The 20,775-nt window shown below is 43.5% G+C and overlaps 1 protein-coding gene across 4 annotated transcripts in view; it reads left to right on the forward strand.

The window, feature by feature from the left end:
* The window catches only part of LOC115079598 (sulfate transporter-like), a 25,653-nt gene extending 10,928 nt beyond the window's left edge, over positions 1-14,725 (forward strand). Inside the window, exons 1-3 of one of the 4 annotated variants that reach the window (XM_029583270.1) lie at positions 5,361-9,075; positions 10,016-10,650; positions 12,229-14,725. In XM_029583270.1, the coding sequence (XP_029439130.1) occupies positions 10,021-10,650; positions 12,229-13,830 (2,232 nt within the window). In that variant the 5' untranslated portion in view covers positions 5,361-9,075; positions 10,016-10,020 and the 3' untranslated portion in view covers positions 13,831-14,725. Of the gene's footprint in view, positions 1-5,360; positions 9,076-10,015; positions 10,651-12,228 lie in introns of those variants that run through there. The other 3 variants (XM_029583269.1, XM_029583271.1, XM_029583272.1) reach the window with 3 other exon arrangements.
* Positions 14,726-20,775: the final 6,050 nt, after the last annotated feature.

Here is a 20,775-nt window from a genome sequence, read left to right on the forward strand (position 1 = left end):
GTCTTCCAAAGGACGTGGTCCTTCCAGCATTCTCACCCCTATCCACCTTTGCCTCCACCTCCACAACAGCAGCCCCTGTCCTCAGCCTCCATGTCTGATACGACAAGATTGTAAGTCCCACAGAGAAGTGCCTGGCATACACATTACAGAGCACTACCTAAATATTTTTAGAATACTACTGTGGCAAGATGATCATTTGTGGCAGTGGACAACGTGTTCTTAAAAGACATTAATTTGACAGGCTACTTTACATTTTAGGAGCTGAAAATGTTTTGTTGATTTCATATTTACAGAGCTTATTTATGTAAGAAGGTATAATAGGAATTAGGGTTTTCAAAGTGCCTTATACCCCTAAGGGCAGAATTATCTAAAGATAATTCATTGCAGGATGTGCCTTATTGCCATCTATTGTTTGATATTGTGATTGTTTTTATCACTGGATTTCTGTTTTCAAAGCTAATCAAGTATCTGATATTTCTTGTCTTAGAATGTAAGCTCTTGGGGGCAGGAATTTTGTATATTCTTATTTCCTGTAAATGCGACAGAAAAGTAATGAATTAAAAAAATAAAACTGAGGACATTGAAACCATCCTTGATGGTCAGGCTGTTAAGATTATTAACTTATCCCTTTCAGTAACACTGACAGTAAGTTGAAAACAAGGCAATGACAGCTTTTTCAAGCAGGTGCAAATAGGAAGTTGAATCTCCTTTTTCATGTTCACCTGCTCGCCAAACTGTGAGCATTGCTTCAGCATTATAAATCAAATAAGCTTCATCACACGAAACATTTCTGTTACAGAAGTCTCGGGCAATCAGACTTGTTTACACTTCTCATTGTGGACAGATGTAGAAATCAAGGTCAACCAACAATTTGTAGAAGAGACCTTTGCATTGATCTAACTTCGTACATTTGTGACGAGCTTTCACGAGCTTTTTTCATCAAGTCAGTGAAGACTGAGATTGCCCAACTATGCAGGTAAATAGCAGGTTCTTTTAAGTGCTAGTATGGTTTGTTTGTTGCGAAGAAACCATCAAAGGATTCACCAGTGTATATAAATAAGACAATCAAATGAGCTGGTGTATAATGTGAATATCTGAGACTGCTAATAATTGTAAACGATTTTATCAAGAGGAAAAAAGACCTCAGCACTGGTATAATTTCTGAATATTTAATCAGATTTGAGACCAGTCTGTACAATCATAGGCCTTGTAAAAACCTCTGGTTTGTTTGTTGACCTTTATTGCTATCTATCCAAATGGACTACCACGAAAGGTCATATCACTGCATTACAGGGATAGTATCTAAACCAACACCCTTACCTATCACACTCAACTGTTCACGTCTTGCTGAATTCTTTTAAAATATTCTTTTGCTGTGTGCCTTGGAAGAAATGATTGTAACTTCACATTAAATATAAGTTTAGACTTCTTACAGGGTTTAACGCCAGCTGCTGTTCACAAATTCCTTTGGGATTCTTGCCTGCTCCATATGCAATGCTGCTTTTATTGCTGTATCCTGAGTTAGTGCCTTTCATCAGTTCATGCTTTCCTTGACAAAAAGGTCTAAATATTGCTCTTGTTTATATGCCTCTTAGTATGTGAGGAGTTCCTTTTGACATTTTGTTTTTGGTGAGTAGATGGGGAATTTACGTAACTTGTGAAGAATTAGAGGGGAGAACATACAACCAAGATACCCGACCTTGCTAATCTTATAGATCATAGCAAATAAAACAAATAAATAAATGGGTGTCCTTGAGCTGGGCTTGGGAAGGTAACTTGGTGCGGTCATAGCTGAGAGGCACAAGGTTCCCGAGTTATGTTTTGTTGCGTAAATATTGCTTCTCCTCTCTCTAACTGGTAAGTTGACTCCCCCTTTTTTTTATAAACTTTGTTTAATGTTTTTTTGTTTGGTTCATTTCCCCAACTGAAATAAACATTAAAAAAAACACAACAGTCCTCCTGAGGGCCTCCCAGCCCCGTACTGCCCACCAAGGAAGTTGCAGGGTCTGGGTCTACCTGGCTGAGCTGAGCTGAACCCAGCCAGGGTCTCCCTGGGCTTCTCTGACCTCTCTCCCACTCCGCAAAACATTTGCCTGGCTGGGGGGGGGGGGGGGGGAATGAGGGGGGGACACCTCCCCAGGGGGTTCCCTTAGATGAAAGGGATAGGCAGGATGCCTACTGAATCCTGCTCCAAAATGCAGCCCTTTGAAAAGGGTTCCTGTGACCCTGTGGTGCCAAAGTGCTATAATTTTGGCCTCCGAGCTGCGAGTGCCACTTTGGACCTGCAGATGGGGTAGGATGAGTTCAGGAAAGTGGAGTGCAAGGGTCTTTATGCAATCTAGGCAAACCTTACAGCCCTCCCCCACCACATCCTTCTTCAAGCACAATAAAAAATGAAGCATTTATAATAGATTTCACAGGAAAGAATATTCAGTCTTTTAAGGTAAAAATATCATTTATAACAATGCTATGGTGCGCAAGAAATGCCCTCGGAACCCATGTGATCTTATTAAGCCCTATTGTAATGCGTATTGGGTGTGGGCTTGGCCCTCAGAAAGCCCTGAGTAAACTGAATTGCAATAAATAAAGGTTAACAAATAAAAATAGCAACAAAATACATAAGGCGATTCCTTTTTATTGGACTAAATACATTTGCTGACAAGCTTTCGAAAGCTAATAATAGCCAAAAGCCAGTCAAGACGTGTATTCATTTAGTCCTATAAAAAGGTATCACCTTATATATTTTGTTATTTTTAATTTGTTAACCTTTATTTCTGTGCATTCAAGTAGAAATTACACAGCAATGTCATCTATTACGATACTGTAACCTTCCCATACCAGAACAGCAGTAACTACCAGCACTCAAATTAGTAACAACCTATGAAACCGCAACACTACAAATTTATTGTATTTATTACTTATTAGTTTTTGTGTACTGATATTCAACAAAAGTCATCACATCTGTTCACACTTAACAAAAGGAAGAAAAAATACAATGTGAAATAATTATATAAAGTAAGGGAGAAAATTAAAGAAGATAGAAGAGAGAGAGAGAGAAATGATCAGAGATAATTAAAATGAATGAGGTAAATAGTTATTTTTTTAACATGTTGAGAAAGCTTTTATAAAAAAGCCATGTTTTCAGGTCGGTCTTAAAAGTTTGTGTGGATGACTCACGTCTATGTTCAATTGGTAGGGTGTTCCATAGAAGCGGGCCTGCAATTGAGAAGGCACGTTGTCTTGTTGAGATGAGACGGGATATTTTAGGGGATGGAGTTTCAAGGAGCGTAAAGTTTGTGGAGCGTAAAGTTCTTCTTGGGGTTTGAAAAAGAAGAGTTGTTTCCATTCAATCAGTCTTGTTACTGTATAGGGCTTTGTGAATTAGAGATAGAGTCTTATAATGAATTCTGTAAATATCGGTAACCAGTGAAGGTCTTTGAGAACTGGAGTAATATGGTCCGATTTTTTGAGGTTACTGAGTAATCTTGCTGCAGCATTTTGCAAAAATTGAAGTGGTGCGATAGTAGAAGCAGGGAATCCAAGAAGCAATGTGTTATAATAATCCAATTTGGAGAATAGTAGGGCTTGCAAAGCAATACGAAAGTCATGGTGGTGAAGGAGAGGTTTAATCCTTTTTAAAATTTGAAGTTATTTGAAATAGATTCAATGAGTGGTGAGGGATTATGCTCTAGGAAAGCTGGTGGAGCATATAGCAGTATAATTTGTAAAAATTTTGATTTAAATAATGCAATTTCTAGATTGGGAATGGAACTTATATTCAATTTACATGTTGATAAAGTTCCACCCTCCAAACCTTGTCAACTCATCCTTCATACTTTATCGACATTTGGTCTAAAACAAATAGTTAATTCATCCACTCAAAAATCTGGACATACCTTAGATCTTATATTCATAAATAACATGATCGATATCATAAAACCACTATCAACAATAAATCTCCCTTGGTCTGATCATAAACTCATTGAGACTAAATTTTGCTTGAACTCACCTTGAACATCATAATCAAATTAAATATATATTGGCAAAATCAAATTAAATCATAATCAAATTAAATTATTGGCAAAATGCAAATGCCCAATCATCAAATAATACACCAGGCAGTAAAACACCAACACACCTACTATCAGGGAAATAGAAAAGGCAGGCTGCTGTAGATCCCTACACAGAAACTGCATGCTAGCAGAATACCTGACCTTGGTTATACATGCAAAATGCAGACCCTCGCCAAATACAGGATGAAACCATAAAGTATAAATAGAAAAGTGCAGACAAAAACTGAACTGGAAACTTCAATAAGCCAGACTCTGTATGCAGTGCAACAATGGAAAAACAGAAACATCACCAATCCTCATAAAACATCAAACAATTTATTTGCCTATTTATTTATTTAAAAGCATTTATTTATTTAATTTATTTATTTAGTGCTTTTCTATACCGACATTCATGATGCAGATCATATCATATCGGTTTACATGGAACAAGGGGAAATAGCGTTAACATAACCAAGAAGATAGTGAAAGTTACAATAAAACAGGGATAGTTGAACTGGGAAGAAGAGGAGCCAGTGCCATAGGAAACTCGGAACTAAACAATATCAATACAACAATATTTACAATAGCATATAAAAATAAATACAATTTATTGTATTTAAATTTAACACGCGTAGCCGCGCGTATCTTTTAAAATCCAGGGTTGGTGCGCACAAGGCTGCGCAAAATTGGCAGCCTGCCTCTGAGGCCACTCCGAAATCGGAGCGGCCTCGGAGGGAACTTTCCTTCCACCCCTATCTAAACCCCCCCTACCTTTGTTTGAAAGGTTACGCCTGACCAAGGCAGGCGTAACTCGCACGCACCGGTGGGCTGCTGGCGCGCCATCACCCAACACGGGGGCTGGTCTGAAGGCCTCGGCCACGCCCCCGGAACACCCCCGGGCCGGCGTCATGCCGCCCCCGACACGCCCCCCCCAGCAAAGCCCCGAGATTTACGCGCGACCTGGGGCTTGCGCGCGCCGCCGAGCCTATTCAACATAGGCTTCGCGCGCACAGGGGAAGCTTGGAGCAGGTTTTCGGGGGGTACGCGTGTATCTTACGCGCGTACCCCTTTGAAAATCTGCCCCTTAGTGAACAATAATTTTCTCTGATTTCTTTTAAATGTGCTGCTTGCTAACTTCATGGAGTTTCCCCTAGTCCTTCTATTATCTTTCATATCCCTGCTCAGCCGTCTCTTCTCCTTGCTGAATGGCCCTAGCCTCTTTAGCCTTTCCTCATAGGGGTCGTTTCGTGCCATTTATCAATTTGGTCACCCTTCTCTGTACCTTCTCTAATGCAACTATATCTTTTCTGAGATGCAGCGACCAGAATTGTACACAGTATTCAAGGTGCGGTCTCACCATGGAGCTCACACACACCCTGTAACACTTTCGCTCTTACACATACATGCTCACTCTTTGACTCGCATCTGGCCTCTCCCTCTCGTCTTTGGCAGCTGATAGTGTAGGTAAGTTTTAGGGGTTTAGGAACCTGTCTGCTACAGAGCACTTCCAGTTCCCCTCCTACCTCCCTTCATGATCCTAAGTTCAGGAAAAGACAATGTTTTCTCCACAGAATTAGACATTTTTTTTAAATCAAATTTTGAAGGATTAGCATTTAGAAGATAACAACACAAGTCTCTAACATCCTTGCTACTGAGCACCAGTTCACCCTAAAGAAAGTTCTGTACCAGGGGTGGTTTAAAACATTTCCCTCTGTTTACCTCTGAAGCAGGCTGTGGCTGGAGGTCTGGAGAACCGTGTGGGGAGGAGGCTTGCTTCTGGCTCTGGTACAAAGAGCTTCTGGCTCTGGTACAAAGAGCTGCCGGGCTTCTCTTTGCTTCTCATGTCTCAGACTCCATGCCACTGTCAGGTGCCAGACAGGCAGGGCGTTTCCTCTATTCAGTCTTCTGGCCACACCTAGTCTTCTCCCTCCACTATAGCAGGAGGTGCTGAGCTCCTTGGGGTCTGCTTTCCTTTTTCTCCTTATTTGCCCCCCTATCTTATACTTTCCAGCAGATAAATATGCATAAGCTCGTGCATAATCATGTAGTGGGTGGAGGGTCTTTTCCGCATTGCAGATCTTTTCCCCCTCCCCTTTTCCTTGGGGGTGTTGGGCACGTCAGTTTTTCTCCATTTCAGAGTGCTCTCCCTTTGTCCATGAGTGGGGTCCCTCTGCCCTATGGACTTCTCTTGGCCAGACAGTGACTTCTGCCTTTTGAGCTAAAGTAGGTGCACTGTCCCTCTGCCTTGGTTTTATTTACACAAGAGCTTATAAGCACGCAGATCTTGATAAGGGTCCTTCAGTTCTGGTTTAAAGCTCTCATCTGGGCAAAGTTTCTTTTCTTTAGCTGAGACAGTGTTTTTGGACTGTCAGCATACCTCTTTGGCTATTATGATTCATAGTGGGTGCTTTCACTGGTTAAACATGGGATATCTCCCTACAGTAGGATGGGCTCTAGTGGTAGCTCGGTGCTGGGCCTCTCTCTTGTGCTGCCACTGACTCTCTTCCTGGGTGTGATGCCCAATGCAATTGCAGGCTTCAACAACCAGTAGTGGTGGGCCTGGCTGTGGAGCTGGTCTCTCAACTAACCTAGGGGGTAACTCCTTTAGAATCTTAAAAATTAGGCATAGGTATTTAAATGTTTCTCAACTTACAGCCAGTGCTGGTGATTAAGGCGAGGGAGATACAGCCTTTTGCACTGAATTCAATCAACATGTGAGCCCCTAATTCTGGACTAACTGTAATGGTCTCACAAACTTAATAGGCATCACCATAAGAATGGCATTGCTGTAGTCCAGGCTTGAATTAGCATAGCCACCACTGAGCACTGTAGCGTTCAGAATATAAATCTTTTAAAATAAATAAAATAAAAATGAGCCTTAAAGAATGACTTAAAACTTTATTGACCTAAGGCACCAGCATGCCGATCTTGTGACTGGCGAGATGGAGAATTTCCTCTTAAGTAAATGCGCAGATTAAACTCTTCCTTTTGAAAAGACTGGGGAAAGCACTTTAGTAAGATCTGGTTCACCGGTGCCTGCGTGCATGTATTCCTGACAAACAGCACCTCAGATTTAGATGATTATCTGATGGCCACAAGACGAGCACCGTTGGTTTGCAGGGAAGCCTTAATGTCAGTACAGGGGAAAGGATCTGGGCAATGGCACCTGAAGGCTTGTGTTGCTGGAGTTTGGCTCTGATCAGGACTGACCCTGGGGGAGAGGGAGGGGAAGGACCCAGAGCAAATTAGCCTTTGTGGCTTCTTCTCACCATTATCCTCTTTGCACTTCCCCTTTCTGATGCAATCCTCTCCCCCCCCCCCCCTGACATGCAGGGCTGGTGCAAGAATCTTAGGCAAATTATGGCGCTCCAGGCAACTGCCTAGTTTGCCTATTAGAACACCATCCCTGCTGACATGATCCTTTCTGCATTTCCAATTTCTGATGCGATCTTTTCCCATCCTATTGGCAGGAGGAGAGCAGCTTGCCTGTGTTTGCTTCCTGCTTTGTTCACTTCAGTCTATGAGACTATGGCCATTTCTGGGCTTGGGACGGGAGAGAGGGAGAGGGAGCCTCTGGGGAGGGCCTCACTGTGTGCACCTATTTATATCGCTATAGGAGGGCCACCTGATAGGTCGAGGTGAGGTGTTGGTGCTGGTTTACGGTTTAGGCGTCAGTTTCGCATGTAGAGTTAAGACGTACAAGCAGCACAGTACACCTTGGTGAAGATTTGATGTCATTTGGAGTGAGGAAAGTCTCACAAAGATGAAATTTCTATGTTACATAGCAGAGATTATAAATACTTCCCTACTATGAGGGCCTTGTAGATAGTCTCAGTCTCTCTCTCTCAATGATTTTTTTTTCAACTACTCTTAATTTTCAGTAATGCACTCATGTATTCGTTTCTTATTTCTCTGGGAATCTAAATGTAAAAGCATCTGAGAGGTTCTGTCAGCCGCTGGGCAGTGCAACTGAACAATCACAGCCGATTTCCCGTTCTGTTCTCTGGGGCGGTGGGATTTCAAGCCCCCTTCGATTGTCTGAAACTGCCACCTCTCCATTACAGCACCTTGCAATACTCGCATGGATTCTCACCGGGAAGATCCTTTTGAATTTCACCGAATTTTGTGATAAAAAAATAAATCTGTGAATATATGCAAAATGTCTGCTTGAGCGCTATCAGATCTGGGATGCAGACGTTTGGGAGCAAGTGCCGGAGCTGTCTGATTCACAAGTGACTCCGTGGTTTAGATATTCTGAAGATTTTGTTTGCCAGAATAGCTCTTGTGTGTGGTGAAAACAACCCCTGTACCTTTTGAATAAGTGGTCACAGCTTGGCCTGCGCACCATTCACATTTTATAAAGACTATTTATAGTTTTTATTTTGCTATAAAACAAATATACGTCAGAGCAGAGCAGACGATCAATAAATGAATGTCAGAGGCCTGAGAAGGAGGACAGGGCCAGTCTCATGAAGATGGCCACCCCCAGAAGCTTGTATGTGGAAAGTTGGCGAGGATGCGCGTGAACGTTCTTGTTTATGAAACACTTGAGAATACTTCCTAAGAGCTAATTGCTATTTGTTTTTCTAAATTGTCCTCAAACCATAGGACAAGTTTCTGGAGATGCCCAAAACAAGGATTCTGTTTCTTACCAAAACAGTGTCCGATTGGCTACCGTGACTGGCCAGAGAGCATGCGTAGGTATAATAAGAAGTGGAACGTCTACGTTGGTCATAATGAAGTACTTGGGAGTCTGAATCCCTGCTGAAGAGAAAAAATGACCTTGATGTAAGAGGTCTGCTCCCTCCTCTGCTTTTACCAGTCTTCTCTTTTCATTGAATAGTTGTGAGGCTGATCGACTGCATGCCGTCAGTGAGAACATGAAGCTACACTACTGAATATCTGTTCTTTAACATGGCTTCTTCATTCATTCCCAGTGGATGTAATTACAATATTGGCTTTTCCTAGTGTTTGTCAAAGAGCATTGTCCTATAGCGGAATTAATGAAATTAGAGCAGAAAAGGTAAGATATATTTTTTTTTATTGCTCTAGTTACTATGATTTTGGGGGGAGTCTCTGACAATGAAATGGGTCAGAATTTATACACAAAACTACTACTACTACTTAACATTTGGATAGCGCTACACAAGCATACAAAAGACAGTCCCCGCTCAATAGAGCTTACAATCTAATAAGACAAACAGACAAGACAAAAGACTTGGGTATTTCATAAAGCAAGCAATGGTTAGAAAAGAAAGAGAGAATAAAAGACAGTTAATGAGGCTAAGAGCAGACAATCAAGCCTAAGATTTAAAAGCAGCTTCAAAAAGCTTGGTCTTTAGATGGGATTTAAATATGGCGAGAGAGGCAGTGGGACGCAAAACTGGAACTCGCTTCTCAACTTTTGTGAAAACTTGTAGCGAGGTTTGAGAGTAATGTGACACATGGGAATTTTGTGTTGCATAAGTCCAGATTATTACTATTATAGTTCTTATGGTTGATATTAATAAAATAGGGTACAAGACACATCAGCCATGACCTTGGTCATGAAATATGTGCTTGCATAAAAAGTATTTTGACTATCTTTGCTGTTTTAGTGGCCTTGTTTTTAAACTTACAGCATTGTGATGAGATTGTTAACCAGCGAAAAACACAAAAGGGGCAGAGAGCGGTCAGCACAGGGCAGGTGACATGGCGGAGATGGAGAGATCTGTTCATTTATTGTTTACAAGGATTTATAACCCGCACATTGGAAGAAGTTCATGGTGGCTCTCAGAGTATTACATCTGTAAAAATACAAATAAAATAAAGAGTGTGGAATTTCTTCCAGCCCATAGCAATGCAAGAAATCCAGACAGCAATGGTACAATGTATTTATTGTTTGATTTGCTTTTATATAATGTTGTATTTTTAGAAATACTGAGGAAGCAAAAGTAACTAAGCTGAGTGTCTTCTGCCCTCAGACAGAATGGAGCCCAGAACCTACAGTCATGCTGAGCAGAGGGAGGAGGAGAGGACATCCTGCAGCTCCGAGTCTGCCCAAAGGCAGGCATGCAATTACAGGCACGTCCGGCTGGAGGAGCTCGTGCACCCCCAGCGCAGCCCCAAGGAGCTGATCCTGCAGAGAAGCAAGGAGCTCTGCAAGTGCACCCCCAGCACGCTCACCAACCTTCTCTTCAAGCTCCTTCCCGTGCTGAAGTGGCTTCCACGCTATCAAATCAAAGAGCAACTCCCGGGGGACTTTGTGTCTGGCATTATTGTTGGGATTGTCACGATTCCACAATCCATTGCCTATGCCCTCTTAGCTAACCAGGCCCCAATCTATGGAATCTATACCAACTTCTTCTCCTGCATCATCTACTTTTTCTTGGCCACATCTCACCACAATTGTGTGGGTTCCTTTGGTGTGCTCTGCCTGATGATTGGGGAGGCTGTGAACAAACAGCTGAAAATTGCTGGCTACATTCATGACGATGGTACAACTGCTACATCTTTAGTGAATGCAACAATGGCAGCCAATGGCAGCATAATTTGCGATAAGAGCTGCTATGCCATCACAGTGGCCACATCCTTGACTTTCCTTGTAGGTGTATACCAGGTAATTCCTATTCATTAACTTAACCTCACTCCTTTCTTTCTGTGCTCCTGCTTGATCACAGCCTTCTGAATTTTCTCAACCCTTTCTTCAGCCACTTTTTGTTCTGGCTCCACCTAATGGACTACTTATCTGGTCCAAAACCTCTTTGGTGGGAAGGCTTACTAATCATAAGAACATAAGAAAATGCAATACTGGGTCAGGCCAAGGTTCCATCATCCCAGTCTTCTGTTTCCAACAGTGGTCAATCCAGGCCATAAGAACCTGGCAAGTACCCAAACATTAGATACATCCCTTACTACTAATGTTGGTAATAACTAGTGGCTCCTTGTGACCTTGAGCAGTCACTTCACCCTCCATTGCCTCAGGTACTAATTTAGATTATGAGACCTCTGGGGACAGGGAAACACGTCCAGTACCTGAATGTAATCCGCTTTGAAATGCTTGAAAGGCGGAAAATAAATAAATACAATTTCCCTTCGTCAACTTGATTAATAGCAGTTTATATACATCTTTTCCAGGAACTTGTCCAAACCTTTTTTAAACCCATCTATGCTAACTGCCTTAACCACATCCTCTGGCAATGAATTCCAGAGCTTAATTGTTCATTGAGTGAAAAATAATTTTTTCTAATTTGTTTTAAATGTGCTACTTGCTAACTTCATGGAACGCCCCCTAGTCCTTCTATTATCTGAAAGAGTAAATAACTGAGTCACATCTATTCATTCAAGACCTCTCATGATCTTAATGACCTCTATCATACCCCCCTCAGCCGTCTCTTTCTCCACCTTCTCGGTCCTTCTCGGTGCTTGGAGAGCCATCTCTGTCCGCCCTGCATCACTTGATATCTTTTATTAATCCTTAAGCGTTTCATTAGATTTTACTAAGAAACATTTGTGCTTTTTATATTCATGTAACCTCCATTTTTCTCTGCTCTGTCCCTTTCTGGAGCTCTTTAGACCCCTGTCATGTCTTGAGTTTATCAGGGAATCATTGCAACACTTCTCTTTGGCCATACTTGGGCTGTCAGTATCAGACCAACCATGCTGACCAGGCAGAGCAGCCAGATTAGGGAAGAGTGAGTATAAAGAGAGAGAAGATTTGGTGCCAGTCATCGGTCTACTAAAGGGAATACTTACCATGTGATAATAAATCCAATCTTCATTCTGATTCTGAACAATAGGATTGCTAGAGAGAAAGGCGGTGATGCCAAGAAATGCCATTTATAAACCCTACTGATTTGGAATGTTCTTTTCTTTTGATTAGAATGGGTGAGGGTCAGTGAGGGAAAATGCAATTAACTTCTTCTTGTGAGGAGTGGGCATGGCTTCTGTAGAAAAGAGCCTTTGCAATTGGACAGTGACAGGCAGTCTGCACATTATGTCTTTTTGCCTCATAGTTCAAGGATCTGTTTGGTGTTTCTCTTATGCAGACTAATTGTAATTTCTATAGCTTCTATGCACGGCACAGATATGGTGATGTAATTTCAATTAAACATAATTATTTTTGCATAGTATTTGGCGTGCCAGGTCTCTTCTTGACTGACAGATAACCTGATACAAATTGTTTGTTTGCTTTCAGATTCTTCTGGGAGTTTTCCAACTGGGCTTCATTGCCATCTACCTGTCAGAACCACTCCTGAGTGGCTTTGTGACAGGATCTTCCCTAACAATTCTCACATCCCAGGTGAAGTATCTCTTTGGATTGAGTATTCCTCGCCATGAAGGAGCAGGGTCTTTGATTCTTACCTGGATTGATATTTTCAGATACATTAAGGAGACCAACATCTGTGACCTTATAACCAGTCTTGTTGCTTTGGCTGTCATCATACCTGCCAAAGAAATCAATGACAAGTTCAAGAGTAAAATGAAGATCCCATTCCCTGTGGAGCTGCTGGTCATTATAGTGGCCACGCTGGTTTCACATTATTTTGACTTTCAACAGACATACAAATCTTCCATTTGTGGCACAATCCCTACTGGCTTTCAGGTCCCCAAGGCACCAGATTGGAGTCTCTTTCCACGCTTGGCCTCTGATGCTTTGCCAATAGCTATCATAGGCTTTGCAATGACAGTCTCTCTTGCAGAAATCTTTGCCAAAAAGCATGGGTACTCTGTCAGGGCCAACCAGGAGATGATTGCTATTGGCATGTGCAACCTCGTCCCATCTTTCTTTTACTCCTTTGCATCCTGTGCTGCCTTAGCCAAAACCCTTCTTAGGGAATCCACTGGGGCTCATACCCAGCTCTCTAGCCTGGTTACTAGTGGAGTTTTGTTGCTTGTGTTGCTTGTTATTGCTCCCCTCTTCTACTCTTTGCAGAACTGCATCCTTGGTGTCATCACTATTACCAACCTCAGGGGGGCTTTGCGGAAGTTTGCAGATACCCCAAATATGTGGCGTATCAGCAAGGTCGACACAATAGTCTGGTGGGTGAGCATGTTGGCATCCTCTCTGATCACCACAGAGATTGGGCTGCTGGTGGCGGTCTGCTTCTCCATGCTCTGTGTGATCTTTCGCACCCAGATGCCCAGGGCCACTCTCCTGGCCAAAGTCAGTGACACGGAAATTTATGAAGACCAGTTCACTTATAAAGAGCTCAGAAGCATTCCCAATGTCAAAATCTTCCGTTTTGACTCCTCACTCTACTATGCCAACAAGGGGTACTTCAAAAGCATGCTATACAAGAAAACAGAGATAAATCCAGCTCTGGTAGCTGCCATGCAGCGAAAGGCAAAAAAATTGCAGGAGGCAGCAGCAGCAGCCCCAGAAAGGAGATTCTTCCCCAGGTTCAACTTGATCAAAACGTCTAGTAGACCATCGAATCCCCTGGAGTTTTCCATCCCACAGCTTGACATGCATTCCCTGATCATCGACTGTGGGGCGATGCAGTTCATAGACACGGTGGGCCTGGATGTGCTAAAAGAAACCCGCCGTGACTATGAAGATATTGGGATCCTTGTCTTCCTGGCCAACTGTAGCCCTTCAGTGCGCCATTTGCTCCAAGAAGGGGGCTATTTTAAGAACGGCCATGGTGATATGGAGCAGCTGCTCTTTCACAGTGTCCATGATGCTGTGCAGTTTGCGGAGGGAAAATACCAGCAGCAGCAGAAGGAGATTGACAGAATCAACGCTGCCTTTTCTTTTAATCCCAATCAGGCCATTGCAGATGATTTAGGAATCTGAAACAGACTGTAGGACATGGAAAATGCATGATAGAAACATATGCGGCATTTGCAAAGTTATGTAAACAATTCATGTTAAAACACTGTCAAGTCCAGGCATTATGCAAGTTGGGAGGCAGGGTTTAATTTACTATCCTTTCATTACTGGAGACCTAGGTCTCAAATCACAGGTTAGGTCACAAGCTAAACAAAATTGACAATCTTGGGCCAAGTCCTTGTTCACTTATGGCACCTCCAACAACTGTGGCTTCTTACAAACCTCTGCTGAAGAGCAGTCCAGTGTTAGAAAAGCAAACCCAACGCCACTAAGGCCTGAGGTACATTGGCAACGGCAGAAGTATGATCCTTTCTGCCTGACTATACTGATGAATATTAGTCTTTCAATATCGTTAGCATGAAATGTTTCCATCTATTTCCTGCACCAGCAAGTCCTGAGTGCCACTGATCTCTTCTTGACCAGTATTGACATCCTAAGGCCTTGAGAGGACAGAAACCCGAGGCAATGTCCAGTCAACAATGTCCAGTGTGTTTTGCTTTTTCCATTTCACTCTGGACTCAATTCCATAAGTCAAGAAGCACAGAGACATCTTAATGATGGGGGACAGACTGCATCTTCTGCAAGAACTAGATTTGGTGAAGGTGTTTTCATGGTCATCAGCTCTTCCTTGATCCTCTGTCCTGCTTCTAGCAGGGTTAGTCTAAGGTCTGTGGTGTGAGCATTAGAAGTCTCTGACAGTAAGTGCCTCACTGTGAGAGTATGAACAAGAGAGGAAATTCAGATCATGGATTCAAGGGCCCTCATACTCCGAACTCATTGTAATTTCAATGTATTCAATTTGAATGACTGTCATTCAATACAATATCAAAGTGGTTTACAATAAAACAAATAAACCATAGCAAAAGCCACACAAATTTTAAAACAGGTTATATATAAAACACTTAAAAATAATGAGGTCCATTTTCATTCACTCGCCAGATTGCAAAGTTAGAAGGTCATTCAACAAAATGTGTTATGGTGTCTTCGCGGGCATTAGGGCCATAAAGCATGCATTATTTATTGCATCGTGAGATGCGTATGCAAATTTTTACATTTTAGTCAAAAGGGAGGAGCTTGGGCGAGAGAGAGAGAGCATCTCTGGGGTGGCATCTATTTATACCACTATAGGAGGGTCTAGTAACTCGAGGTAAGGTTGTGGTGATGGTCTAAGGTTTTGAGGTCAATTTTACATGCACAGTCAGACATACAAACAACACAGTACACATAAGTGAAGATTTGTTGTGATTTGGACCTAGGGTGAGAGTACATTGTAGAAATCTCATCTTTGCGTAGCTTTCCTCATTCCAAATCACATCAAATCTTCACTGATGTGTACTGTGCTGATCGTACATCTGACTCTCTCTCTCAGCATTTTGATGAATCTAGGGGTTAGCCAGATAAACATATCCAGCTAAAGTTGGAGAGAGATTGAGTAGTGCAGCTACACTATTGAATATAAGCGGCTATCGTAATGATAGCCTGCTGTTTATCCAGCTGTGGGAAACCAGGCAACATTTCCCTGGCTGGAGGCCACACTGACTCCAGCCTTCCTCAAATGCACTTTCACTTCCTTCAAAGTAACAGCACTGCTACACAAGAATGGCTGCCTACCTGTGCAGTACACAAGAATGGCTGTCCACCTGTGCAGTTCAGCTCCCACGCCACCTACCTGTGCAGTACAGCTCCCACGCCACCCACCTGTGCAGTACAGCTCCCGCGCCCTGGGCTTTGGGTCAGCAGAGATTTACAGGAGCTGCCTCTCCTGGAGACATAGGGGCCTCTTGAACCCTCCTGGGCTAACACCTTTATGCTCTCCAGCTGGTCCCACCTTCAGACCTCTCCTCGCCCCTACAGGGTCCCACCCACACAGCTCTCGCCCTCTGTGGGATTTAAGGTGGAGCAGACCTCCAGCCTGGTCCTGCACATACAACAAGGTGAAAAGGGGGTCACTCGGCCACACCAGCTAACTTTATCACTGCTGTAGAGTACGAGCAGAGCTAGCCGGGTATGTTATCTGGTTAACTCTGAATTACAGAGGAATCCCATTCCAGATCGAGGGGGCTACCTCTTTAATAGCAGCATCAGTGTGTGCTCTAATCCCAGAACGTGCAGGAACTACAAGCAAATCTTGTGGAGAACGCAATACTCGGGCAGGTTCATAAAATCATGAATGATTTGCCAAATACTGAGGATCTCCTGAGGATACTGCTTTAAAAGACTAAATATAAAATCTTGAATCTAATTCTACAGTTTATAGGCAGAACCCCAGATCTCCTGCAGCAGATTTTTCTGTGGCAAGAGTTGACAGATCCCTCAAAATGTAGAGACAATTATATGACAAATTTGCAAAATTTGGCATAAATTATACAATAAAGTCATTTTCTGGCATTTCTGTGTCCTGTTAATTTATTTCGTTCCTTATTAGAAGTAAAAGGGATTGGACCTGGGGGGGAAGGGATCGGGGAATGGGAAGAAAAGATTGAAGAGGAGAGAAATGAAGAAGGAATTTTAGGCATGAGGGGTAGAGAGAGAAGGGTGGAGGAGGAGAGGAGGGAGGGCGGGAAGAGGAATCAGAAGTGGGGATGGGGAGGTGAGAAGAAAGGAGGAGGTGGAAGAGAAGGTGGGAAGATTAGACTGAGGAAGAGATGGGAGGAATAAGGATGGAGTAGAGGTGAGGGAGGAGGGAAGATTGGGACGGTGGAGAAGGAAGAAAGTGAGCCAGGAAGCCACAGCCCCCCCATCACACCCCATCCCCTCTTATTTCCCCTCCAAAGCCTCCTTTGATCCTCTCCCTCTTTCACTTCCTCCCTGCCATTCAGTGCCCTCAGTCACCCTGGTTCCCTTGCTCCGCCCCCCCATGAACCCCTCCCCCTGTTCCCCCCCAAGCCCCTCACTCACCCTGGTTCACTACCCCCTCATTTACCCTAATTCACTCTCTCCCTCCTCCCGACAAAGCCATCAGTTACTCTGGTTCACTCCCTTCCCCCTCCCCATGGTTCATGCACTCCACCCTCCTTCCCCTGGTTCACTCACTCTCCACTTCCTTTGTGATCCCCAATCAATTCGTTCACTCTTTCCCTGTGATCTGCAATTCACTCCCTCCCTGACCTCTCCAGGTCCTCTCACTCACTAGCTCCTATCACGGCCTCGCAGAAGGAGGAGGAGTAGGATGGCGGTCGTGCGGTCCCTCCTCTCCTGCAGGGCCTGAGCATCAAGCTTTGAAGCACGTGGCTGACAGTGGCCATTCAAGCCAAGGCAAGGGAGACGGGAGCAATCACTGAAGGCACTGCAAGGCCGCCATCCTACTCATCCTGTTTGGCTGCATCAGGAGCCAGTGAATGAGGCGTTCAGGGGTGGGGGAGAATAGATTTGCCATCCACTGCCACCAGTCTCCTCCCGGGGAGGGTCAGGAAAGGGAAAATGTGCTGCTCCACTACCACCAATGCTTTTGCTGCAATTGGACCTGCCAACTCCATGGCAAGGGTCACATTTTGCAGCCTTTACAGTGGCTGTATAGTCATGGGAGATCAGGGGCCTGCATTCAGGCATCAACAGCAGAGTGACAGTGTCATATTTCTTAACTCCAAAGAGAAGTTTGGCTGCCGTATTTTGAATTAGCTGGAGTCCCCTGATTAAATGAGAAGGGCATTACAATAGTCTTCTCTGGAGAGAGTAATCGTACTAACATCTCTAAATTTTTCTTAATGAAATAACAGTGTGCCCGGTGCAACAAACATAAAAACATCTTTGCACTACAATATACAGTAAACGTGGTCATTCATTGCTAATTTAAAACATCTACTTTCACGCCTAAAGAGGTAACCATATTTGTAGGGCAGATTTTCATGCCCATTAGTTTCGGGAAATTATTCAAAGGCTAATTTATCCTAGTTATCCACGGTGTTTCAGTTTTTGAGCGATTTAATTTAAGTTTATAATCTTGTAAACAAGTTGCAATTGCATTTAAGCAAGAGCTTAGTGATGACCAATCAATTGTATCTAACTTTGTAATGACTCAGTATGGCATGTTCTTATGTTCTTAAAAGCCACAAGCTGAATGTCATCAGTGTAAAAATACCCACTAAAAGCAGAATCCTGAATATTAACTCAAGAGTAGAGCACTCACTTAGATCAAGGCCCGCGTTCTCCACACAGCTTTATCTACCCCCTGGGATCCTGCCAGCTACTCATGGCCTGGATTGGCCACTCTTGGAAACAGGATCCTGGGCTTGATGGACCCTCAGTCTGACCCAGTATGGCATGTCTTACATAATTCTTAAAATATGATCGTTAAATAAGAATAAAACCCATTTTAAGACAAAACCATCCAGCACCAGCTCTTTCAGCTGATTAAGAAGCAAGGTATGATCTATGGAATCAAATGCTGCAGACATGTCAAACAGAATTACTAGAGCATCCTTGAATAAACTTTGACACTAATTGCTGGAAGGAAGACAGTCCATCTCATCATTCATCTTCGGAAGTTTTGATGGCATCACATTCTTAAAATTAGAGCCACAAATGGAAGTGTGTGTTTAGACCTGCTGGATGTTAGGATCCATCTTAGGAGTTACCATCCAGGAAACAGATCTAGGTGTCATAGTGAATAATACGGCTCAGTGTGCTGTGGTGGTCACAAATGGTGAATAAACGGAAAATGTCCTAATGCCTCTGTATCGCTCCATTGTGAGAGTGCACCTTGAATACTGTGTACAATTCTGGTCACCGCATCTCAAAAAAGATGGACCCTTGGTCTGACCCAGTATGGCAAGTCTTATGTTCTTATGTCAGCAATGCAAGGAGCAGACCCATACAAATGCCATCAGTAAAAATAAAAATACTTTATTTCAAACTTTTTAAAAACCACATCACAGTGTGATTTTCTTACTCTTGTCCTGGCTGGAGAGTCAGTGACTCCTCGTAAATGTGCAATGCCAAGAGACCCCTTCCATAGAAGTGGCCCTGCATATACCACACTATACCGTGCACTTCATGTGCCTGGCACTAAGGGGGTCATTTTTTAAAGCTAGCGCACGCAAAAAGTCCCTTTTCGCGTGCGATAGCTAAAAAGAGGCGGAGTCAGGGCGGCATCTGCCCCGGAAGAGGAGGAGTCAGGGCAGACGCCGCAAAGACAGCGTGGATGGCGAAAAGGTAAGGAGCCTTTTCGCTGCCCATTTTGCGCCCAATAGCACCACCTTTTATGATGGCGCTATTGGGTGCGAAAGCCGGCAGCGATCGCACCGCAGAGGTGCAACCGCTGCCGGCTTTCGCAGGCCCGCCCCCCCACTTTGCCCCCTCCCCACCCCGCTCCCCTACACCGCGCGATTCACGACACCGCGTTGTGTTAGAAAATATAGGCCTAAGTTTGATAGGTCAGAAAAGTTGAGACACTATCAGTGTTTCACTTTCATTTTCTAATTTCATTGTTGAAAGGGATTCAGATTCTGCTTTTCTTCCCCTATGCCAATCCCTCCCCCCATCAGCACCTTATAACAGGGACAGAAAATATTTCTCTAACAAATCAAGCCTGGACCCTTATGCAAATGTAATGTTAATGTTCATTGTAAACCGAGGTGATGTTTCCTAACGTGCCACGGTATATAAAAACCCTTAAATAAATAAATAAAAAATGTACTGTGGATTGACATTTTGGTTTGATTAACATTTCTTCTCTCTCATGGTGTACTGACTCCTGTTTCGCACTGAAGAGATTTTGCTTTATTTAAATCAGAGCCAAGGGCTTTCAGCATTGTTTGGCCTTTGAATTCTCCTTTTGAATTTTTTGATAACCTTAAAGGTGTGCTCATATTTCTTGTTCACTGGCCTAAGCTGAGTTGAATTCGAACAGAAGGGGACCGGCTACAGGTAGCTGCTGCCTTGCTGTATCACATTGAATTTCAAGAACAAGTTTAGTTATCACATCCTGCAGCCAGCTTTCAAGATGTTTCCTTTACATTGGCTTATTCTGCTGTCGACCTAAATGTCTGAATGCCAAGTGATGCAGTTTTCGGGAGGAGACTATTGGCTGTCACTGGATTTTTTTTAACACACATCCCAGTGCATTGTAGTATATGTGGTCCTATTTCTTCTATTCAAAATAAGCAGTACAGGTACCAAAATGCACCAGGAAATTATGTTGAAAAGTATGCACTGGCCTAAAATCCAGAATCTGGGTCACTAGGCAGCTGCGCGAGCTAGATACCTTGCATGGCTTATTCCTGACCCAGAATTCTTGCTATTATAGGAAGAAGATGTTTAATGGTCAGAATTAGTGCTACTGGAATAGATTTACCTTGAAATTGTTGTGCACCGTCTCGCTATCATCTTTCTCCCTAATCTGAGCGAATGCACAGGTGAGCTCTTGGGCAAGGCTGCATGCAGCATCTCACTTTCGCCACTAGAGGGTGCACAAGTATCAGAAAGCATGGAGGAAGGCCTGGGAATACTTTACTGGGGAGCGTGTGTGCTTGAGTGGCAGCTGCAGGTTAGATTAACAGGTAAAGTGAAGAGACATTTACCGCTGGGTAAAGCACATACTTTCTTCCATGCACAGGTTCAGCAAAGCTTTCTTACCTGAAAGCTGTGCAAATGGAGTCCTTGCACTGCCCACTGTGCTCTGCCAGGGCTGGGCTCGATTTCTATGGAGTAACCTGCTCGTTAGGACAGGGGTGAGCACAGGGGGGTCTGAATAATCCTGAAAAGGGGGGTGGGGCACACTGCATGCTCAGTCAGGAAAGAAAAAGATGGTTATGCTGTAAAGTCTCGATGCTGTAGAGGAGGCAAGGACCTGCCAGAGCTTTGTAAGCAGGTCAGAGCTCAGCCATGCGTCTCCTTCTGTGGCAGTGATCCAGAGCCCAGGAAGAGCTGCCACCCTCAGGCCTCAGCCGCTGGGTCCCTACCCAGGGAGAG

This window comes from Rhinatrema bivittatum, chromosome 18 (assembly GCF_901001135.1).
Source record: "Rhinatrema bivittatum chromosome 18, aRhiBiv1.1, whole genome shotgun sequence".
Taxonomy (NCBI): Eukaryota; Metazoa; Chordata; class Amphibia; order Gymnophiona; family Rhinatrematidae; genus Rhinatrema; species Rhinatrema bivittatum.